General features: G+C 36.6%; 1 protein-coding gene across 2 annotated transcripts in view; it reads right to left on the bottom strand.

Moving 5' to 3' along the window:
* Window positions 1–25,851, bottom strand: part of BLM (BLM RecQ like helicase) — a 97,569-nt gene that overhangs the window by 66,016 nt on the left and 5,702 nt on the right. For both annotated transcript variants that reach the window (XM_028494966.2, XM_007108339.4), the window contains exons 2-4: window positions 5,223–5,324; window positions 3,543–4,243; window positions 1,490–1,652 (exon numbers count right to left, since the gene is read on the bottom strand). In XM_028494966.2, the coding sequence (XP_028350767.1) occupies window positions 1,490–1,652; window positions 3,543–4,243; window positions 5,223–5,320 (962 nt within the window). In that variant the 5' untranslated portion in view covers window positions 5,321–5,324. The remainder of the gene's footprint in view (window positions 1–1,489; window positions 1,653–3,542; window positions 4,244–5,222; window positions 5,325–25,851) is intronic.

The following is a 25,851-nucleotide window of genomic DNA, read 5'->3' as shown; positions in this document are numbered from 1 at the left end:
GGAGGGAGGCCCGCATACCACAAAAAAAAAAAACAAAAAACAAAACAAAACAAAACAAAAAAAAAGAAAAGCAGATTGAAAAATTATAGCTACATGTTGATTATGGCAATGTAAAAATCATATATACACGTAGAGAAGAAACAAAACAATGTGGCTAGGGAATGGGGGAGGGACAAATTAGGAGTACAGACACAAAATAGATAAGGAATAAGGATTTACTGTATAGCACAGAGCATTATACTCAATGTCTTGTAACAACCTATAATGGAATATAATTGAAAACAAAACAAAACAAAACTGAATCACTATGCTGTATACCTGAAACTAACACAATATTGTAAATCAATTATACTTCAATTAAAAAAAAATAAAAAAACTTAATGTGGATACAGAAAATGTTTGGTTTGTTGGACTGTAAGACTACCAGTAAGTATCCTGTTAATGTGGTTACAATGTTATCTGTGCAATACACACTTTTTTAATAAACAAAGAAAAAAGCCAGGCAGTCAACAGGGAATGGTATGACCCAGGAAATAACCCTACACTGGATCTTAGTCCATTTGCCTTTAATTATCACCCCAGACAATCCCCTGCTCCTCCTTAGGCCTCAACTGCTTCTCCTGTTAAAAGAGAATGCTGATGAATGCTATATGAACTCTTGTTCAGTTTTTTTCCTACAATTCTGTCTCAATTTCTATTGGGAGGTGAAAGAGGGGAGCTCTTACAGTTTTTGTTTTGTTGTCTAACAGCAATCATGCTTCAACCTTTCCCACCTCTTTAAACATCTCAACTCACCTGTTAAAACAAAAACCTAGAGAAAACTAGGTTATGCAGGCAAACACCTCCTTCCTGCCTTCAGGTGATAAACTAGAGGGATTTGTTTCTCATCAAAATATGGTTAACAGCAGAGTATATACCAGACCACTCAACTGAACAGTGATTTAGACTGGGGTGAGGATGGAGGTAACAAAGACTATTAGTATTTTCAGCTATTAATGAACTATGTGGACTCTATTTTTCCCATAATACTACCACTTAACCACAATCATGTCACTAATTTACCAAAATTCAGTGAATGACAAATACAATGGTCAATTCTATTTGGATTTTTTAAAAAATAAAAAAAAATCAAGAAGATGAAGAACACATTACTTACTAAGTCCCTTCACAAATAAGGTGTTAGTTTTGGGTCATTTCAGGTACATGAGATTGGAAATACAGTATCTTTAGGACTATATTCCACATGGCAAGATCAATTACATAAAACTGTTTAGAGGTCCCATGTAATGAATCACAATGGAACTTTACAGCTTTAGAATACCAACAATTAAATAAAATGTAAATAAATAGGGACTTTTTGATGCTTTCATTTGGATACAAAATAAATTGTGCAGAAGCATGAAATTAATCAATTTTGAGATGATACTACATAACTAAATTATTTCAGCTACCCCAGAATCAATGTTTATTAATTAATAAACTATTTTACCTAGAGCATTTTAAAGAGGATGAAGAGGTTGAAGTCATTCCTTCTTCTGGAGAAGGTGGAACAAAATCTATGTCATAATCATCTTCATCAAGCTCAACACATGAAGATTTCTCAACTGAATGTAATTCCATTTCTTCCAAGTTTTTCTTCTTTTCACAATTATCTAAAGAACAAAAAAACAGCTGATAAACATAGGTTATTTTAATATTAACGAGACAGAAAGAACAGGGTGTAAGCACTTGTGAGTGAGTGCTCTGAGCAAGTCATAAGCACTAACACCACTCTGTGCGGTATGAGTTCTCTCCTTTCACACGTTAGTGTTGCCTTGTTTCTTCATAAACAATGATTGAGTCAACTGGAATAAGTCCAATGAGTGCTGGATTGAGGCCGATGATTTGCTTAAGGATTTTCATGACTGTCTCCGGTTAAATTATGAAACCCATCCTTATTATCAGTACTTTCTCGTTTCTCTGTTTTTCATTCACACTTAAATAAGGGTAAAGTACAAGTAAGCCTGATAACTGTACAAACACTGTTGTTTATACAGATAAACAATCTCTACTTTACCACAAAGGTGTCTTAGTTATTTAAGTCTCCCAGAGTGTCTCTCTCTTGACTACGTGGGAAAACACTGCCAAACTGTTGCTCTCTAGTTTACCTTTTACCAAATTTTCTCTTCATAAATAGCAACACGTTTGATTAGACTATAGTTTTGCTTATTACCAATCACTTTTCAGTCCTCTCTCACCCTATAGTAACCTTGATGGGATTCAGGTGTTTAAAAATATTAGTCTCATATTTACAACTGTTTCATAATGTGGGTACCTCCACGTATGGCTAATGTCAGCTATTAAGTTCTAGACATCTAATAACTATGAGACCTAAACAGAAAATAATTTGCATGTAATTTATAATACTTTAATAGCATGATTAGATCATATTATACACCAACATTATGTGGTACAAACCATAAAAGAATTATAACACAAAGGCTTAGTTTCACATCCCATTTCTACTACCAACCAGGCAGTAGACCATTAAGAAGCCATTTTAACTTCTATGGACCTTCTTTTCTTTTCTTTTTATTGAAGTATAGTTGATTTACAATACTGTGTTAGTTTCAGGTGTACAGCAAAGTGATTCAGTTTTTTTTGCAGATTATATTCCATTATAGGATATTACTAGATATTGGGTATAATTCCCAGTGCTACACAATAAATGCTTGTTGCTTATCTATTTTACATATAGTAGTTTGTATCTGTTAATCCCATATTCCTAATTTGTCCCTCCCCCTTCCCTCTCCCCTTTGGTAACCATAAGTTTGTTTTCTATATCTGCAAGTCTGTGTCTGTTTTGTATATAGATTCATTTTTATTATTTTTTAGATTCCACATGTAAGTGATATCATATAGTATTTTTCTTTCTCTGACTTATTTCACTAAGCATTATATTCTCTACATAATTCTTTTTTTTTAATTAATTAGTTAATTAAATTTATTTATTTGGCTGCGTTGGGTCTTTGTTGTTGCACATGGGCTTTCTCTAGTTGTGGCGAGAGGGGGCTACTCTTCATTGCAGTGCCCGGGATTCTCACTGCGGTGGCTTCTCTGGTTACCGAGCATGGGCTCTAGGTGCGCGGGCTTCAGTAGTTGTGGCTCATTGGCTCTAGGGTGCAGGCTCAGTAATTGGGGCTCATGGGCTTAGCTGCTCCATGGCATGTGGGATCTTCCTGGACAAGGGCTCGAACCCGTGTCCCCTGCACTGGCAGGCAGATTCTTAACCACTGTGCCACCAGGGAAGTCCCTCTACATATTTCTTCATATATAAAATCACGGAGCTATCCTTGTTGTTTATATAAATAGCAGAATAAAATCTTTCATTTCCTTAGTATGCCCTGCCTCAAGAACGTGGCCAACAGATGGTGCTTAGGATGTGTAAGCACCTCTGTACATCCTAAGGACAAAAGCTAAATCATATTTGCTGCTGTTCCCAATGCCTAGCTTTGAATAAACTAATACAACCTTTTGAAATGAAATAAAACAATAATTTTTACCTCTTTCCTCTCCCAAATGAGTTTTTAAAGGGTGATTTTCCTGAGTATCTTCATTTATAAGCTCTTCGGAATTGGGGTCATCATCAATGCAAATCACATCACTATTTAACCATTCTGAGTCATCCTTCTGTTTCTTAGTCAAATATGCCTGCTTGCTCTCAGAGGAGGAAGGAGTCAAATCAGTCTTTACTGTATTTGTTTTATCAAGGTGTGCTTTTAGAAAGTTCCTCTTAGACTTTTTTGATTTCTGAGCAGTGCTTACTCTTATGAAGTGGTTTTGGCGTGGTGTCACAAATGCTTTTGAATCTCCAGAAGTATCAAAGTCATCCATATCATCCCAATCATTGAAGGTAATAAGAGAATCTGATGAAGAACTAAATTCTAATTTCTTGAAAGTAGCATCGCAGGATTCCTTTACAACCAGTGTGTTCTGGGTAGTGCATAAAACTTCCTGAGGAACCTGTGACAAATTTGGCAATAATGGTTTTGAACCAACTCTCTTAGTTTGCTGTCCAGCTGGAGTATTTTTAAAGTCATTGATCTTTGTCTGCTGATTTGTGGTGTGGGGAAAAGGTTCACTGAAGGAAAAGGCCTCAGTAATATTAACATCTTTATCATTCAACACAGGAGCTTTTGCTACTGACACACTAGTTACAGATACATTGTTGGCTGAAGATACTTTCTTTTTAAAAGTGAAACCTCTGAAAAATAATCGAAAAACTGAATTAGATGGATTAATTTCAACAAACCCAGCAAGTATACAAAACCCAGCAAGTATACAAACCCAGCAAGTATACAAAACAAAACTCTAATTTATATAAAAACTTACTTCCTTGCATCACAAATGAGCGAGCGAAGAATCTACCTCCGTCTCTGATTTTAAAATGTGTAAGGTAACTTAAATTATGCTTTGCATGCTCTGATTCTTCCTATTCAGAAGCTAATTATTCAGCTTTGAGAGTATCTGGGCCTTTCCTACTACTTTGTTTCTCAGGCTCATAGTCCTTAATTAATAGCCTCTCCAGAGGGAGGGGACAGCGTAAATGGAAAACGTGGCTACTTGTTTCTACTCTGATAAAAGTTTTATGGGGAAAAGAGTCAGAAACTGCCAGCTATGCTGAAATCTGAAAGACAAGTGAAAGAGGCAAGAGTCCTGGACATCGGATGGATTTAGTGACATGAAGGTCAATGATGACTTTGAAGTCAAGCACATAGAATGGTGTCTAGAATCTGGTAAGAGCACAATAAAGATTATAAAATATCAGGTACTGTTAGAAGGAGTTTGGAATATAGCTTGGAGGAAAGAACAGAACTGGAGAGCTACAGTTTCCTTAGAAATGGTTTTTGAAAAGGATATAAAATTATATTAAAATATTAAAAACACCGATTTGCCCAAATTTACAAGATTTGTATTCATTCATTCAATGAATATTTACTGAACAAAAACCATGTGCTAAAAAAAAAAAAAAAAAAAAACCATGTGCTAGAAACCATGCAAAGGTGCTGAACAATAAATTACCTAGTGTTGCTAAAACATGCTCTACCATTAATTTGCAAAGTGGGAAAATCACTGACCCTCTCAGCTTCATTTCCTCATCTCTACAATGAAAGAGCTGAAAGAGAAGGTATTTCACTTGTGTGTTAGTGCCTATATGGAAGCAAACCAACCGAAATACTTACGAAGATTTTGGTTTTGAAGTACTTAATCTATTATTAAGTTTTCTGGCTGAATGACGTTCCAGTTGCTCCTGTAGATTATTCTGAGGAACAGCAGCCATGATCCTAAAAAGTGAGGGAAAAAAATATCAGTGGAGTTATGCACTTTGCATTAATCACAATATTTACTGTGGGGTAGAGCACTGTTCCAACTGTGTCCAGAGTAGTGAGGTTTTTTTTTTTTTTTTTTTTCAAAAAACTGTTTTGACATTTACAACCTGTAACATTTGAAATATATAATCTTTAACTAACTGAAGTCTCACTTAAATAGCAAATGACCTGGTTTTCCCCCAAGGCTAAAATAAGCACAAAAGACATTAGGGAAGGGCTTATTAGGAAAAGGCTTGCAGAAAAATGGGACCTGGCCTAGGCTTGAAGCATAAATGGAAGCCGAATGGGGAGTGAGGTGGGAGAAAATGATCAAAGCACACTGAAAACCCAAAGAACAAAGGAATAACTGAATTCTCTGCCTAAGGGGAAAATCCGGAAAAGAAGGAAGAGCACCACCAATGACAGCAATGGTTTACCAGCAAGATACCGTGCTTCATAATTACCTAGTTTAAACCTGAAAGAACACTTTTACCAAGCATATTTACACCTCTTGTGTAACAAATTGTGACACTGCTGAGCTGCTGCCTGGCATAATGTGTAGCTTAAGCCACCTTAAAATTACTGGGGCCAAAGGAAGAAGGGATAGCAGAATATACGGCTAGTAAACAATTCTCATTCATTTGAGCTGAGAGTTATAACCCTCTTTCCCATTCTATGTTTACCAGAGATCTCCTTTTATTTTATGCCATATATCTTAGAAGGAAGGATTAACAACACTAAATGACATTCATGGAAATATGAAGTTTTACATATATCATACTCCACTCGCTAATTATTAAAATAATCTATGTTTAACAACTGCTTTACTTTAGATAACAGTGAAAAAAGAAAAACTTGGTAGAAAGTTCAACTGGGAAATCTCCATGTGTTGAGCTTGATGAAGATGATTATGATATAGATTTTGTTCCACCTTCTCCAGAAGAAGGAATGATTTCTGCCTCTTCTTCCTCTTTAAAATGCTTTAGGTAAAACAGCTAATTAATAAACACTGAATAATTCACACCGATATGTGAATTATATATTAATAAAGTTGTTACCAACCCACCAGCCACTGTCAACATTTATGAACTCACCAACTATTATCAACTCATCCAATACTGTTTCATCTGTACACACATCCCAAGGTCCTCACTTCACCATTCTGGAAGTCGACCTCCCAAAATAGTGGTATTTTAATTCTGTCATTCTGTCTTCATTCATTAGCTGGAATAGTTCTATCAAGAGAAATGTTCTCTGATCTATTATTTTGTTACCCAGTGGTACAGTTGACATAGAAAAGATAGGATAAGTGTTGGATTCTTTTCCTTTATTTATTAGTTTTCAAAATAATGAGTTAATTCTCTAGCAGCCTCTAATGGTGGTCAATCTTTTTCTCAGTATCATTATAAACTCATGAATTAACCATTAGGTATGTTTTAATCCAATATAATTATCATCCTTATCGATTCTCAAACTGTTTCACGTTTGCCCAGTGGGAGCCTTTCCAGGTTGACTCGACTCTTCAGTACTTTTGACATAAACTTAGTAGGTTTTGACAGCTTCCTTACCAACTGGAATGAAAAGACATCCCAGACTTATCTTGTGCATTTTTTTGCCCCAGACTTAGAATCAGCCATTTCCCCAAGGAGCCCTGATTTTTATTTTTAGTGGAGAATATTTTAAGACCACAGTCCCTGCACATCCAAAGGCACCTCTCCATTTTACATCCAGTTTAAAAGCACTGGCCTTTCACTGAAGTATGCTCTCTCCAAGGTCCTGCCCAATATGGAAGTTTTTCACAGAATAAATGATAAAGAGTGAAGTCACACTACTGCCCTCTCAAAATTTCAACCTCAAACGATTAGATGGCTGACACGGAGGCAGAGGCACACAGTCCTTCAACCTTAAGACAAAGCAGGACAAAATGGTCCATGGCATCATTACTTAACCTTTCCCCACATTCCTTCTAAGTTTTTATTGTTCCTGTCTCAACTTTCTACAATTTTTCATACCTTATTTATTTTTATATCAAAACTAGCCATGGTATTCTTTTTTTTTTTTTTTTTTTAAGAAAGAGGGTTTATTTATTTATTGGCTGTGCCATGCGGCATGCAGGATCTTGGTTCCCTGACCAGGGATCGAACCCATGCCCCCCTACAGTGGAAGCACTGCGTGCTAACCACTGGACCACCAGGGGATTCCCCTAGCCATGGTAGTCTAATAGAGTTTTCCAATATTATTCCACAGTACGATTTGATATGCATATTTAGTCATCTCAATAGTACATGTGTTTGATTCGTAACTGTAGTGATACATTATGGATTCATAGTTGGCATGTAGTCAACCTTAACCCTGGGGCACCCTTCCCTATTTTCAAGCTACACTGCTCTTTGGTTATTCCCACAGGGTAGCATCCTCTAGTCAGTCATATTCTGAAGCATGGTAGCAAGTACACAATCTTCCTTCTCAACAGCCTTCAGCAGTAATGCTTTTAAGGAGTTGGTGAGTAATGAGAAGCAAAAAATATCAATAAAATTGTTTGACACAAAAAAAATTGTTCATCAACAGCAAAGATCAGTGATACAAAATTAAAAGAAGAAAATAAATGGAAAATAGAGACTAGTGAAAAGTTTCACAATACTAAAGGGGATGAACAATGAGAGCCCAGAAACGGATAAAGCTTCTGAATTAGACTTACCACAAAAGTCACAAATATAATTTGGAAAATGATTAAAAATTTCTCTCATGTACATGAAGGAAGTTATCATGGTATTGTAAAACAATATAAATAAGTAAAAAGCTGATTGAACAGTGCAAAAAAAAATGAAATGAAATGAAACAAGTAAACCAGAAAACCATATCCATACATAGAAAGAATAAATAAATCAATGAAAAAAAAGTTATGAGAGAATGACAACAATCCAGGGCTGGAATATAAAAAATATATCCAGTGAATGATACTTCTTGAAGTAGTAAAAGAAACCACTGACAAATAATAAATGATTAAAGGAGTCCTATCTCAACAGTATCTTGAACAAATAAAAATAATTCAGGCCAGAAATTGAGAGGACCTTTATTGAACCAGATAAGACTAAGACATAGTCTCCTGAAATTAAACTAAAGGGAAACATTTTTTAAAAAACCCTACCAGTGGCTAAGCAAGAAACATACCACATTTATAGTAACAAACACAATTACTTCGAACTACTTCTCTGATCTTAAGTGTATGTCTCAATATAGTTTTACTTACATATATAACTGCATGAACAACATTCAAATAGAGATACAGAACACTTCTAGCACATCAGTATGCTTTCTTGTGCCCTTTCCCAGTTAATACACCCCAGATATAACCACTATCTGACTTATTCACCATAGGTTAGTTTTACCTATTCCTGAACTTACATGGATATATGGAATCACACAGTATGTATTATCAATGCATATTTGAAATGGCATCTGTTAAACTCAAATCATTTCTAACAGATATATTAAAACATAAAATTAGAAGTACTTAAAATCAAGACCCAATACAATATCTTATATTTTACAACAGGGATGACTCCATTAAAAATACGGGCTAAAATGAGACTGTTCTTATTTTCACTCTCATGTTAGACATTCTTATCAATGCAAAGATATTCAAAAAGGGAAATACTAGAAAAGAAGAGATGAGAATATCATACATGTAGACAATTCGATTATATACCAACACAATTCAAAGAAAATCAGTCATAACAATAGATAATTAAAACTTCAGTAAATAAAAGATAAATATAAATCTGCAAAAGTCAAATGCATTCTCATGTAGTAGTAATAACGAGCTAGAAAATATAATTTTTAAAAAGCATTCAATTAACAACAGCAACGAAAAACATTAAACTACCAATTAACCTAACAAAAGACATACATCTTCATGATATAAAGAAAATGACCAAATATTACTAGGATAAATAAGGATTTGGATAGAGAAGTATTTCATGTTCTTAAATGAAAGGTTCAAATATCACAAAGGTAACAGTTTTTCATAAATTAAGTTGTGAGTTTAACAAAATTCCAATTAAAACACCACAAGAATATTTCACAAAACTCAACAAAAACACTTCTAAAATTCATTTGACAAAAGCATGAAACAAGAATACTAAATAACAATGGGGTGGGAACTAGCATTAGAAATATTATAATCATATTAAATGTAACTAATTTAAATGGCATGGTACTCAGCTTTTTTTTTTTTAAACATTTATTTATATGGTTGCACTGGGTCTTAGTTGCAGCAGGCAGGCTCCTTAGTTGCGGCACACAGGTTCCTTAGTTGTGGCATGCAAACTCTTAGTTGCAGCATGTATGTGGGATCTAGTTTCCTGACCAGGGATCAAACCCAGTCCCCCTGCATTGGGAGCATGGAGTCTTAACCACTGTGCCATCAGGGAAGTCCCCAAATGGCATGGTACTCATCTTTGAAAAAGAAAAATCAAAAAGAAAATCAGTGGTGGCGCAGTGGTTAGGAATCTGCCTGCTAATGCAGGGGACACGGGTTCGAGCCCTGGTCCGGGAAGATCCCACACGCCATGGAGCAACTAAGCCCATGCGCCACAACTACTGACCCTGTGCTCTAGAGCCCACGAGCCACAACTACTGAGCCCATGTGCCACAACTACTGAAGCCTGTGCTCCACAACAAGCGAAGCCACCACAATAAGAAGCCCACGCACCGCAATAAAGAGTAGCCCCTGCCCGCCACAACCAGAGAAAGCCCTTGTGCAGCAACGAAGATACAATGTGGCCATAAATAAATAAATAAATAGATAGATAACCAACAAGGGCCTACACTATAGCACAGGGAACTCTGCTCAATACTCTGTAATAACCTAAATGGGAAAAGAATTTGAAAAAGAATAGATACATGTATATATAGAACTGAATCGCTTTGCTGTACACCTGTCACTTTGCTGTACACCTGAAACTAACACAACATTGTTAATCTACTATACTCCAATATAAAATAAAAATTTAAAAACAGAAAGCAAAAAAAGTAAATTATTAAATACAGTAAATCTCTGACAAGAAGTTAAAATGATCAGGCCAAAAGTGGGAACCCAGAGAGGTAAGGAGAGCATTGACAGTTGTTTTCGTCCTGAGGACAGCTGTCTAATCCTGAGAATCTGAACATCCGTTTTGCTAGCCTTGGAGGAAAAAGATGGACAGAATCAAAGTTAGGGCACAACCATGGTGGGAAATATTCCCCTATAAAACCAGCACCCCAAAGGGCTATACCATCTGGGCAAAGGTAAACCAAAATTAAACCTCACTTCTATCCCCAGGTGTCTATAAGTAAAGTTACCAATTGCTGAGGGACTGAGTGGGAGAGACTCCGAAACCACAAACCTGAGAACCTTCTGAACCCAATTTTTATCACCCACATATTTTTTTAAAAATCCAAGTCATGAATTTAGATTAAAGTGATTCTAACTCCAAGGCATCTTCCAAATGCAAATGCAAAAATGTCTCTGGAGGACTACGCCTTTATCTTAGGCCTTAAATAGTTCCCACAACAAGACAATATATAGCAAATACAGACAAAAATAGTCAACCACACAAGTAAACAAGGCACCAGGAATGAGAACTAGTTGTAACAGAAATAGTCAAACAGTATCAGACATACCAGTATAAAGCAATTAAACTTATGTTTACAAAAATAAAAGACAAGCTTGAAAATATCTACAGTAAACAGAAAACTATAAAGTTGACCTTGCCAACAGAACTTCTAGGAATGAAAGATACAATAACCAAGATTCAGAATTCAACAGATAGATTTACCAGGAGACTACACACAGCTAAAGAGATAATTAGTAAAGTGGGGGGAAAACCAGAAGAAAGTATCCAGGATCTGGCTCCATGGATTTCTCACATTCTTACATGGTCCAAGCCTTCTGAGCAAAGGACATGTGAAGTAGCAGATGGTCTTGGCTGCTGTATTCCTCTGGTGAGATTTGGAGTCACACTTCCCCCAGAGACATCTCACAGTAGTAAAGATAAAGCCCTTTCTTTTCTCTCCCTGGAGACGTTTCCCTACATTCAGGATAATAATCCTCAAGGCCCCTTCCCCTCTCACCCAGGGGAGATTTGCCTACATTCTAAGGTAAAAAGTGATCTCTCTGGAAGGGAGGATGTGCAGATGTGCCAGAAACCCTCGAGTGCTCAGTCTCTGAATTTTGGGGTTCCTTTCCTGTGATGCATTCAACTGTATACACAGGTATCATCTAGCCCTTATCACATCATCCTGTGGGAATTAGGGTGTAGGGAATGGATGCAAGGTATTGCTGCAATAAACCATCTGTATCTCTGACCCAGGGGTGTTGTGTCCCACATAGTTTCTGACTTAATAGATGCATACATGGAAAACTAAAGAAAGAGATGGAAAATATGAGAAGTTAAAAGACATGGGAGATAGAGTAAGAAAGTCTAACATAAACCTAGCTAGAAATCTAGTTCCAGAAAAAGAGGAGAAACTGGGGCAGAATATTTTAAAAGATAATAGCTGGGATATTTCCAGAATGAAAGACACAAATCCTCAGATTCAAGAAAGCAAACAGGACTTCCCTGGTGGCGCAGTGGTTAAGAATCCACCTGCCAATGCAAGGGACATAGGTTTGAGCCCTGGTCCAGGAAGATCCCACATGCCGCAGAGCAACTAAGCCCGTGCGCCACAACTTCACTCGCTGCAACTAGAGAAAGTCCGCACGCAGCAACGAAGACCCAACACAGCCAAAAATAAATAAATTAATTAATTTTTTTAAAAAAAGAAAGAAAGCAAATAAATTCTGAACAGACAGAGAAAAATAAATCCACACCAAAATACATCATTGTGCAAAACTTGGGGGTTTTTTTGGTTGTAACAAGCAGCTTGTTGGATCTTAGTTCCCCAACTAGGTATTGAACCTGGGCCCTGGCACTGAATGCACCAAGTCCTGGGACGTCCCTGGTTGTCCAGTGGTTAAGACTCCGTGATTCCAATGCAGGGGGGTGCAGGTTCGATCCCTGGTTGAAGAACTAAGACTTCACATGCCATGCAGCACAGCCAAAAAAAAAAAAAAAGAAAGTAAGCATCGAGTCCTAACCACTGGACTTCCAGGGAATTCCCCTCATGGTACAATATTTGTACAGATAATTGATTTCTCTTCAGCAAAATTGGAAATCATAAGACAGTGGAATATAACACAACATTGTAAATGAACTATACTTCAATTAAAAAAAAAAAAAAGACAATGACAACAGTGGAATATCTTCAGTCTGCTGAGAGTAACCTAGAACTTTTTCCCCAGCAAAAATATCCTTCAACAATTGAGACTGAATTGCATAAGGGTGAGTTTTATGGTATATAAATTATATCCCAATAAACCTTTTATTTTTAAAAATGGCTATAATAAAAACAACAGATAAAGTGTTGGTGAGGATGTGGAGAAATTGGAACCCTTATCCATTGCTGCTGGGAATGTAAAATGGTGCAGCTGCTTTGGAAAACAGTCTGGCAGTTCCTCAAAAAGTTAAACAGAGTTACCATATGATCCAGCAATTCTACTCCTAGATATAAACTAAAAAAAACTGAAAACAGGTACTCCAACAAATACTTGTATCTGAATGTTCAAGGGGCATTATTCATAATAGCCAAAAACTAGAAACAACCCAAAGTCCATCAACTGATGAATGAATGGATAAAGGAAATGTGTATATCTATATGGAATATTATTTGATCATACAAAGGAATGACCAAAGCATACTGATAAATGCTACAATAATGATGAACCTTGAAATATTATGCTAAGAGAAAAAAGCCAGTCACAAGGAACCACATATAGTATGATCCCATTTATATGACATGTCCAGAATGAGCAAACCTATAGAGTAATTAGTGACTGCCGGCCGCGGGTGGGGGAGGTGGGGGGGGCGGTTGCTGGTTAGAGTGGGGGTTAATGGCTAGGGGTGTGGGGTTTCTCTTCAGGCTGACAAAGCTGTTCTAAAATTGAGTGTGACAACTGCTGCACAAGCTTATGAATATACTAAAAGCCTCTGAATTATACACCTAAAATGGGTGAATTTTATGGTATGTGAGTTATATCTCAAAAGAGTTGTTACTAAAAAATCAAGGCAAAATAAAGACATTTTCAGATCATCAAAAACCAATAGTTTGTCTCCAGCAGACTCTCATTAGATGAAATTCTAAAGGATGTACTTTGAGGTAGTAGAAAAGTGAGCCTGGGTGGAAGTTCTCAGATGATAGCTGGACTGAAGGACAAAGAAAGTGGTAAATATTAGGTTAAATTTATGCAAACCTTTCCTGTGCAAAACAACAATAATGTCCTCTGGGGTTAAAAAAAATAGTTAAAATACCCAACAATAATGACCCATAAGTGAGGAGGGAGGTAAAGACAGTGAATGTGTTCCAAGGCCTTTGTATTGCCTGGGAGGAGTGTAAGGTGTTGATAAGCTTTAGACTTGGAGAGGATAAGTATACAAGTTGTACTTTCTAGAGTAACTACTAAAGAACAAAAACAGAGCATGTAACTTAAAATCTAGAAGGGGAAATTATTTTTTAAAAAAACACTTCACCTGTAAGAAAGCTATATAAAAGGGGAAGAAAGGAAAAATATAATACAAAGAAAAAAATAAGGTAGATCTTAATCCAAAAATTTATGAATTATAATAAATGTAAACAGACTAATTGCCTTGATTAAAAGATTAAAATCTGAATTTTTTAAATGATATCTAACTACTGTATTTGCTGTTTATTAGAGACACATCTAAAACACTGGGTGTATAGCAAGGTTAAAAGTAAGAAGATGAAAAAAATATACATGATGTAAAACTGACAGAATGACAAGAAGAAACAGAAAAAAGATTGCAATTATAGTATAAAATTAGCTCTCTCAGTAATCGATAGAACAAGTAACTAAACAATCAGTAACAACCCAAAGATTTGAATAACACAAATTTGACAACAGCAAAACGTACACATTCTTTTCAAGAACAGACATTTACAAAAGCTGACCATGTACTGGGTCACAAGGCATGTCTCAACAAACTTCAAAGGACTGACATCATAATGGCATGTTTCCAACCAAACATAAATTAGCTAGAAATCAATAATAAAAAAGATAACTAGAAAAAAACTGTTTTCATATCCACTGGAGAGTCATACCTGAAGAAATAATATGATTATATAATGATGGTCTTTCTAACCCCAGTCATTCTTTAGTAGCTGGCATCACCATTTAGTAATTGGCATTCCACTATAAAGAACCTTCCCTTCTTCCCTATTTGTTTTCTATCAGTAAAGATTCTTATTCAGTGGGTTGTAATCCACACTGTCATTATTTATGCTGATGCTCAAACTGTTTCATATATGGGCAGGGGGAAAAGAATTCCTCCAAGCTGGCTCCTTTGTCCTTTTTTATTTTAAATTGTGCTAAAACACACCTAACATTAAAAATTTACCATCTTGTTTTTAGGTGTACAGTTCAGTGATGTAAAGTATATCCACATTGCTGTGCAACCAATCTCCAGAACTTTTCTGTCTTGCACAACTGAAACTGTGTGCCCATTAAACAACAACTTCCCACTTCCCCTTCCCCCAGCTGCTGACAATCACCAATCTACTTTCTGTTTCTATGAATTTGACTACTTGAGTAGAATCATACAGTATTTGTTTTCTTTGTGACTGGCTTATTTCACTTAGCATAATGTCCTCAAGGTTTATTCAAGTTGCAGCATGTGTCAGAATTTCCTTCCTTAAAGGCTGAATAATATTTGGTTGTATGTACATACCACATTTTGTTTATCCATTCATCTGTCGATGGGCATTTGAGTTGCTCCCACCCTTTGGCTATTGTGAATAATGCTGAAATAAACACAGGTGTACAAATATCTCTTTGAAACCCTGATTTCAATTATTTTGGGTATGCACCCAGAAGTGGAATTCCTGGATCATACAGTAATTCTATTTTTAATTTTTTGAGGAACTGCCATATTATTTTCCACAGCAGCTGCACCATTTTACATTCCCACCAACAGTGTGCACGAGTTCCAATTTCTCCATAATCCTCATTTCTCTACATCCTTACCAACAGTTGTTATTTTCTGGTTTGTTTTTTAAAATATATATATATATATATATATATTTATTTATGGCTGCTTTGGGTCTTCGTTGCTGCGTGTGGGCTTTCTCTAGTTGCGGTGAGTGGGGGTTGCTCTTTGCTGTGGTGCGCGGGCTGCTCATTGCAGTGGCTTCTCTTGTTGCAGAGCAAGGACTCTAGGCTCGCAGGCTTCAGTAGTTGTGGCTTGTGGTCTCTAGAGTGCAGGCTCAGTAGTTGTGGCACACGGGCTTAGCTGCTCTGCAGCATGTGGGATCTTCCCAGACCAGGGCTCGAACCCTAGTCCCCTGCATTGCCAGGTGGATTCTTAACCACTGCACCACCACAGAAGTCGTTTCTGGGGTTTTTTGATAGTAGCCATCCTGAGTGTGAGGCGATATCTCATTGTGTTTTTGATTTGCATTTCTCTGATGATTAGTGATGCTAAGCATCTTTTCAAGTGTTTGTTGGCCATTTGTGTATCTTCTTTGGAGAAACGTCTATTCAAATCCTTTGCCTACTTTTTCATTGGGTTATTTGTTATTTGTTCATTTTAAAGAAATGTAGGGGTTCTTAACAGATGCTGGACTGGGGGAAAGGGAGCAAGAGTGAGGCATTACACAGGGGAATGAAGAAACTTTTGGGAGAGATGGATATGTTCATTGATCTGATTGTGGTGATGGTATCTCCTATATATCAAAACTGATCAAATCATAACTTAAATATGTGCAGTTTATTGTAGGTCAATAAAGCTGCTTCAGAAAAAGCAAATCAAAGAGCATCTAGAAGACTGAAAAGTGTTTTGGAAATTTTACTTCCCTTCAGCCCCTTGACAACAACTAGAGATAGATGACTAAATCAGTGACTATAATTTGAAGTAGCTAATTCAAAAAAAAGAGTTTCAAAGTTTTCCTCTTCATCTGAAACAATTTATTAGCACTGTGATTATCTAGACTCTTGAAGTTTGGTAGAATTTCCCTATGAAACCATTTGGACCTAGTGTTTTTTTGTTTTCATTGGGATGGTTCTTTCAAAACTTTGTTTATTCTATGGAAATTGAGGTATTTAACTTGTAATCTTTATGGGGATCCATTTTGTTAAATTGTATTTTCCTAAATAATTATCCATTTCATATAAATATTCAAATGTGTTTAGAGGTATGCAAATTAATCTCATATTTTAAAAAATTTCTTCTATATTGGTGGGTTTTCCCTCACTTGTCATTTGTTATTTTGCATTTGCGATTTCCTCCTACTTTCTTAAGTTAGCTATTAGTTTGTTGGCTTGTTAAATTTTTCAAGATACAAGATTTTGATTAATCACATGTTCTTCCGTTCTCTATCTCATTAATTTCTGCTTCTATCTTTATTATTTTTTAGCCTCTTGTGCTTTTGTTTGGTTTACTTTTTGATCTTTTTCTAACTTTCCAAGTTTGGAATTTAGTTCATTTATTTTCCGTCCTTCATTTATAATGCCTTTAAAGCTATAAATTTCCCCCCTTCACCACTGCTTTATATGTGTCTTATAAAATCTGATTTGTTGTGTTTTCATTTCATTAATTTTCAGGAATCCTTTATTTCAGTTTGTATTTCCCTTGTATCCAATAGTTCTTTAATAGAAGATTTTTAATCTTCCAGATGGAAGGGCCTTTTCCTTTTTTTTTAAATTTCATTTTAAATTTCTAGTTTTGTTGTACAATGATAAGGACTGTTCATAATCTTTCTACTTTTGGAAAATACTAATGTTTTCTTTCTGACCTAACATACTGTAAAAATTAATAAAGGGAAACCTCATTTAAAATGGAGTTGTGAAAAAATAATAAAAATAAAATAAAATAAAATGGAGTTGTGAAGTCTTGAAAGGGGAGCTCTCCACACATGTACCTTCCTTCACAGCTTACTTCACGTTCCTGGGTGGGAAGCTTTCTTCACGTTCCTGGGCGGGAAGCTTACTTTATTACCCGATTCTCTCCTTGTTGAGCAACAGCCCAGTCAATGAGAACTCCAACAACTCAGCCACCCTGCACGCTCACATTCCTCCAACGGACTGTGGTTTGGAGCAGCCCTTCGCAACTTCTCCTTTTTCTATATAAAGTAAGGTTGCTCTCCTTTGTTCTCCAGACCTACCCGTGGTTTGCTATAGTTTTCATGTCCTAAATGGCAATTCCTCTGCCATTCCTGAATAAGCTCATTTTGCTAGTAAAATAACTGGCTACTTTATTTTTAAGGTTGATAATATGAACTAATTTTAGAATGCAAAATGCACACTTGAGAAGACATATTATTACTGGACTAACCCTGCAACTTTTCCACGGGTTTTTAATTTTTCAAAGAAAAAAAAAAGAGAGAGAAAGGAGAGAGATGGATCCAGAAAATCCTCATGTTTGGAAATAAAGAAATATACTTACTAAAAAAAACCATGGATCAAATAAGATAACAGAGTGGGCATTAGAATATATTTTTGAACTGGACAATAATGAAAGTCTACATATAAAAAAACTTGTGATACACAACTAAAGAAGTAATTACAGGGAAACGTACAGCCTTAATTGTTAGAAAGGACAAATGAAAATTAATGAGCAGAAGGCATCTATCTCGTATCTCTTTCGTTTATGAAAATGAAAAAACAAAATAAGCCCAATGAGAATACAAAGAAGAAAATTATAAAGATAAGAGCTAAAATAATAAACATAAAATAGAGAGAACCAAAAACCAAGTTTGTTCTGTGAAAAGACTTATCAAAGGGGCTTCCCTGGTGGCACAGTGGTTAAGAATCTGCCTGCCAATGCAGGGGACATGGGTTCGATCCCTGGTCCGGGTAGATCCCACATGCTGCGAAGCAACTAAGCTTGTGTGCCACAACTACTGAACCTGTGCTCTAGAGCCCACGAGCCATAACTACTGAAGCCCACGCGCCACAACTACTGAAGCCCGCGCACCTAGAGCGTGTGCTCCGCAACAAGAGAAGCCACCACAATGAGAAGCCCTCACACCGCAAAGAAAAGTAGCCCCCACTTGCCACAACTAGAGAAAGCCCACATGCAGCAATGAAGACCCAACGCAGCCAAAAATTAATTAATTAATTAAAAAGACATCAAAAAGAACAGAAAAGGCATAAATAAACCAATATCGGGACTAAAAGAAGAAACTCAACCACATATAATATAGACATTAAAATACAGTAATAGGTTGTTATGAACAACTTTGGGCCAATAAAATTTAAAATTTAGATGAAAGGGACAAATTTCTTCACAAACTTACTTATCAAAACTCACTCAAGGGCTTCCCTGGTGGCACAGTGGTTGAGAGTCCACCTGCCGATGCAGGGGACACGGGTTTGTGCCCAGGTCCGGGAATATCCCACATGCCGTGGAGCGGCTGGGCCCGTGAGCCGCGGCCACTGGGCCTGTGCGTCCGGAGCCTGTGCTCCGCAATGGGAGAGGCCACAACAGTGAGAGGCCCGCGTCCCGCAAAAAAAAAAAAAAAAAAAACAAAAAAAAAAACACTCACTCAAAAAGAAATAAAAAGACTAATAGCCTATAGCCATTTTAAAGAAATATCTGTGGCTAAAAATCTACCCGTAAAGACAGCATCAACACCTAAGAGCTGGTGAATTCTTCTGAGCATTTATGACAATATTCCAATTTTTAAATGAAAAATTTATTTTAAATTCCAGCTTTATGACCGATTCCAAAGTACAGAAAGACTGAACCTTGCAACTCACTCTATGAGGCTAGCATAATTTTGGTACAGAATTTTGCAAGGGCAGTTCAATGTGAAAAATTACAGGCTAATTCTTATGCATAAATGTAGCTGCAAAAAATCCCAAACAATATGTTAGCAAACCAAATCCAGTCATGTATAAAATATACTATGACCAAGTTGTATTGTCTCAGGAATGTATGATTGAAAACATTAAAAAAATCAATTAATATAGTTTACCAAATTATTAAAGAAGAAAAATCGTATGACATTTCTCAAGAGCTGCAGAATAAGCATACGATAAAATCAAATATCCATTTACAATGAAATCCATTCATTAGGAAAACTCTTATCAAACAAGGAATAAAAGGAAACTTCCTTAACCCTACAGAGGGGATATATAATTAAAAAATAAACAAACCTCCAAGAAGGTGATATTTAGAAAGTTTTTCCTTTTAGATCAGGAACAGTACAAGGATGCCCACTCTCACCACTTCCATATGATGTGCACTGGAAATTTAAGCCAGAGCAATAAAGCAAGAACAGTAAATAAACTGGAAAGAAGAACCTTAACGTTCACAAATGATACAACTGCGTATATAGAACAACTAAAAGAATCTTCAGATTAATGGAGGAGGAAAGCCTCAAGAAGCTGTAAAGGGCAAGGAAGCAGATTCTTCCCTAGAGCTTCCAGAAAGGAACACAGCCTTGCCAACACTTTGATTTTTAGCCCAATGAGACTCATTCAACTTCAGAACTACAAAACCGTAAGATAATAAATCTGTGTTGTTTTAAGCCACTGAATCTGCGGTAATTTATTTATTAAAAAAATTTTTTTTCAATTGGAGTATAATTGCATTACAATGTTGTGTTAGTTTCTGCTGTACAATGAAGTGAATCAGCTATACGTATACCTATATACCCTCCCTCTGGGACCTCCCTCCCAACACGCCCCCACCATCCCACCCATCTAGGTGGTCACAAAGCACCAAGCTGAGCTCCCTGTGCTATACAGCAGGTTCCCACTAGCTATCTATTTTACCCATGGTAGTGTATTTATGTCAAATCTAATCTCCCAATTCATCCCACCCTCCCCTTCCCCCACTGTGTCCACATGTCTGTTCTCTACATCTGTCTCTATCACTGCCTTGTAAATACATTCATCTGTACCATTTTTCTAGATTCCACACATATGCATTAATATACGATATTTGTTTTTCTCTTTCTGGCTTACTTCACTCTGTATGACAGACTCTAGGTCCATCCACGTCTCTACAATTTCATTCCTTTTTATGGCTGAGTAATATTCCATTGTATATATGTACCACGTATTCTTTATTCATTCATCTGTCACTGGACATTTAGGTTGTTTCCATGTCCTGGCTATTGTAAACAGTGCTGCAATGAACGTTGGGGTACATGTGTTCTTTTGTATTATGTTTTTCTCCAGATATATGCCCACTAATGGGATTGCTGGGTCATATAGCAGTTCTGTTTTTAGTTTTTTAAGGAACCTCCTAACTGTTCTCCATAGTAGCTGTATCAGTTTACATTCCCACCAACAGTGCAAAAGGGTTCCCTTTTCTCCACACCCGCTCCAGCATTTACTGTTTGTAGATTTTTTGATGATGGTCATCCTAACGGGTGTGAGGTGATACCTCATTGTAGTTTTGATTTTCATTTCTCTAATAATTAGTGATGTTGAGCATCTTTTCATGTACCTCTTGGCCATCTGTTCCCTACCACTGCACCACCAGGGAAGCCCTGCCCATTTTTTAATTGGGTTTTTTTTTTAATTGAGCTGTTTGTATATTTTGGAGATTAAACCTTTGTCCATTGCTTTGTTTGTAAATATTTTCCCCCATTCTGAGAGCTGTCTTTTCGTCGTTTATGGTTTCCTTTACTGTGCAAAGGCTTTTAAGTTTCATTAGGTCCCATTTGTTTATTTTTGTTTTTATTTTCATTACTATAGGAGGTGGATCAAAAAAGATCTTGCTGTGGTTTATGTCAAAGAGTGTTTTTCCTATGTTTTCCTCTAAGAGTTTTATAGTGTCCGGTCCTACATTTAGGTCTTTAATCCAATTTGAGTTTATTTTTGTGAATGGTGTTAGGTAGTGTTCTAATTTCATTCTTTTACATGTAGCTGTCCAGTTTTCCCAGCACCACTTACTGAAGAGGCTGTCTTTTCTCCATCGTATGTTCTTGCCTCCTTTGTCATAAATTAGGTGGCCATATGTGCATGCATTTATCTCTGGGCTTTCTATCTTGTACCATTGATCTATATTTCTGTTTTTGTGCCCGTACCATACTGTCTCAATTACTGTAGCTTTGTAGTATAGTTTGAAGTCGGGGAGCCTGATTCCTCCAGCTCTGTTTTTCTTTCTCAAGATTGCTTTGGCTATTTGGGGTCTTTTGTGTTTCCACACAAATTGTAAAATGTTTTGTTCTAATTCTGTGAAGAATGCCATTGCCAGCACCTTGATTTTTAGCCCAATGAGACCCATTCAACTTTGGAACTACAGAACTGTAAGATAATAAATCTGTGTTGATTTAAGCCACTGAATCTGTAGTAATCTGTTACAGCAGAAAACTAATGCAGTGAGTTTAGGTAGACTGCCAGATATGAGGTCAATATACAAAAGTTAATTCTATTTTTATGTACCACCAATAAACCACTAGACAATGAAATTTCAGAAAACTTACCATTCACAATGGCATAAAAATTTAAATATCAAAAAAATAAATCTACCAAACTATGTCTATGATTCTATTCAGAAAATTATAAATAATTATTAAGAGAAATTAAGGAGTAACCAAACAAATATTTGCACCATAATCATGACTGGAAGACAACAATACCGTCAAGATGCCAATTCTCTCCAAATTGATCTATAACTTCATGCAATTCTAATCAAAATTCTATTTTTTCCCCCTGGAGGAACTTAACAGCTGAGTGTAAAATTTATATGGAGATGCAAAATTCCAAAAATAGCCAAGATACCCTTGAATACCTATAGGATGAGAAGACTTGCTCTGGCAGACATATAAAGACTTATTAAAAAACTACTTTGAAAACAGTGAGATATTGATGCTAGGATAGGCAAACACCAGTGGAAGAGAATAAAGAACCCACAAGCAAGCCAATATAAAGACACTTAATTTATGAAAAAAGTAGCATTGCAAAACACTACAGAAGGAGTCTTTTCAGTAAATCGTGCTAGAACATCAGATATCTACGTGAAATGAAATTTAAATCCTACTTCACTCCATACACATCAATCATTTTCAAGTGAACTGCAGATCTAAATGTAAAGGGCAAAACAATAAAGTTTCTGGAAAATAATACAGAAGAATAATTTTATAACCTCCAAGAGATTTCTCAAACAAGATACAAACAACACTAACAAAAAAGAAAAAGATTAGAAAAACTGAATTGCATTTTAATTGAGAATCTTTCGTGAGCCAACTAGCTAAAACAGCACTAAGACTTGAGACACCTGAATATAAAGAAAAGCAATATACTGATTAGCACAAAACTCAGGATAATAGTTATCTTTGGGGTAGAGGATAAGACAGGGGCAGACAGGAGGCTTCCTGTTTTTTTAATTTTTATTTTTATTGAAGTATAGTTGCTTTACAATGTTGTATTAGTTTCTACTGTACAGCAAAGTGAATCAGCTATACATATACATTTATACCCTCTTTTTTGGATTTCCTTCCCATTTAGGTCACCACAGAGCACTGAGTAGAGTTCCCTGTGCTATACAGTAGGTTCTCATTAGTTATCTATTTTATACATAGTATCAATAGTGTATATATGTCAATCCCAATCTCCCAATTCATTCCACCCCCCTTTCCCCTTGGTATCCATACGTTTGTTTATGTCTGTGTCTTTATTTCTGCTTTGTAAATAAGATCGTCTATACCAATTTCTTCAGATTCCACATATATGTGTTAACAGACAGGAGGCTTCTGAGGGTGTTAGCAATGTTCTATTTCTTACCTGGGACATAGGTACAGAGGTGTTTGCTTTGATACATGTCATTAAACTGCTGTTTCCAGGGTCCCCAAAGACGACTCCCTCATGTTTACTGATGAACAACCGCAGGCATACCGTCCTAACTCACAGCTAAGTTTTATTACAGCAACAGACGGTAAGGACACACCAACAGAGCAACAAGAGGAAAAGACACATCAGTTTGTAGGAATCCATGTGCTGGCTTCTACATGCTCTCTACCTCCCAGAGAGCACATTCTCTCTCAAGAAAACTGCAGCTACACGTGCACAATGTTTTTGCCCTAGGAAACCCACCAGAGATGCATTGTCTAGGGTTTTTATCTGGGGCTGGGCACAGAGGAATGCTTTAATACCAAAATTTCAGATTCTCAGAATGAAAGCAAGTGTTAGTGCCACAGGTGGGCAAAAGAACCTTATCAGCTTAGAAAAGGTTTCAAAACCCAAATTCCCAGGCCTACTATGTTAACCCATTCCTGCACAGCTTATATAGATGTTTTCTGCACTTTTCTCTATGAAATATATAATATTTCCCAACAGGGTGGGGGGAAGGGATAGTTAGGGAGTTTGGGATTGACATGTATACACTGCTATATTTAAAATGGATAACCAACAAGGACCTAGTGTATAACACAGGTAACTCTGCTCAGTATTATGTAACAACCTAAATGGGAAAAGAATTTGAAAAAGAACAGATACACGTACATGTATAACTGAATCACTTTGGTATACACCTGAAACCATCACAACATTGTTAATCAACTATATTCCAATATAAAATAAAAAGTTAAAAAAATTTTACAATAAAAGTGTTTAAAAATAGTTGACTAAAATTATATTAAATCCACTTTTAAAAGCCAAAGAGTAGAAAATATTTGCAATATATATAACTAAAAATAAATAACCACTATGTGGAATGAAAAAATAACTCCTACAAAGTAAGAAAAACATAGACAACTCCATGGAAAAGACAGAAAACTTGAAGAGACACTTTTAAAAAGAGGAAACAGTCCATAAATACAAGGTGCTCAACTTCATTAATAATCCAGGGAATTAAAACCGTAAGAAAAAACATACACATACCTGATAGGCAAAAATTAAATACACAATATCAAATATTAGAAAGGATGTAGAGCAATGGAAAGTCTAATAACACTGGTAAGGGACTTCCCTGGTGGCGCAGTGGTTAAGAATCCACCTGCCAATGCAGGGGACACGGGTTCGATCCCTCATCTGGGAAGATCCCACATGTCGCAGAGCAACTAAGCCCGTGTGCCACAACTATTGAGCCTGCACTCTAGAGCCCACAATCCACAATTACTGAGCCCACGTGCCACAACTACTGAAGCCTGTGCACCCTAGAGCCCGTGCGCCACAACTACTGAGCCCACGCGCTGCAACTACTGAAGCCTGCGTGTTCTAGGTTCTGCATGCCGCAACTACTGAGCCCGTGCGCCTAGAGCCCGTGCTCCACAACAAAAGAAGCCACTGCAATGAGAAGCCCATGCACCTCAATGAAGAGGAGCCCCTGCTCACTGCAACTAGAAAGCCCATGCAGCAATGAAGACCCAACGCAGCCAAAAAATAAAAATAAAATAAATCGCAGCTACTGAGCCCGTGCGCCTAGAGCCCGTGCTCCACAACAAAAGAAGCCACTGCAATGAGAAGCCCATGCACCTCAATGAAGAGGAGCCCCTGCTCACTGCAACTAGAAAGCCCATGCAGCAATGAAGACCCAACGCAGCCAAAAAATAAAAATAAAATAAATAAATAAACAAACAAACACTGGTAGGAGTGCAACCACTTTTGAAGACAATTTGGCATTAGATCGAAAAGTAAAACCTATACATATCCTTAGACCCAAGAGTTCTACTCTTAGTTATATACAAACTTATGAACATGTGCAGCAGGGAATATGAACACAAGATCATTCACAGCAACATTAATAGCTCAAATCTGAAACCAACCTAAATGTCATCAAAAGCAGGATGGATAAACTGTGGCACAATCATACAATGGAATATTCTATGGCAACAAAATAAATTTTTATTAACAATTATAAAATTATTTAAAAATTTAAAAAACCTGTATCTACAATATGGAAGAATCTCACAAACATAATGTTGAACTAAATGAGAAAGACAAAGTAGAATACACAAACTACCATCCCATTTATAGAGTTCAAAACCAAGCAAAACTGCACTACATTACTTACAGGTTGCACATATGGGTAAATTAAGAAGACAAGAGAATTATTATTACAAAAAACAGGAAAACAGTTATCTCTAGTGTAGGGAGGAGGTTATGATGAGGGAAGCACACTTCTGGGGTACTAGTAAGTACCCCAGATTTCTTGATTTGGATGACAGTTACATGTAATTATAATTTTATGATTATTCTTTACATTTATATAATTTTAATGTAAAATTAAACTTTATAATTTTTCTTTATTATTATTATTATTTTTTTTTTTTTTATGGTACGCAGGCCTCTCACTGCTGTGGCCTCTCCCATTGTGGAGCACAGGCTCCGGACGCGCAGGCTCAGCGGCCGTGGCTCACGGCCTATCTGCTCCGCAGCATGTGGGATCCTCCCGGACCGGGGCACGAACCCGTGTCCTCTGCATCAGCAGGCGGACTCTCAACCACTGCGCCACCA

This window comes from Physeter macrocephalus, chromosome 11, assembly GCF_002837175.3.
Source record: "Physeter macrocephalus isolate SW-GA chromosome 11, ASM283717v5, whole genome shotgun sequence".
NCBI lineage: Eukaryota > Metazoa > Chordata > Mammalia > Artiodactyla > Physeteridae > Physeter > Physeter macrocephalus.
Note: the sequence above shows the minus strand (reverse complement) of the source record. Positions and strands in the feature narration are given on the sequence as shown.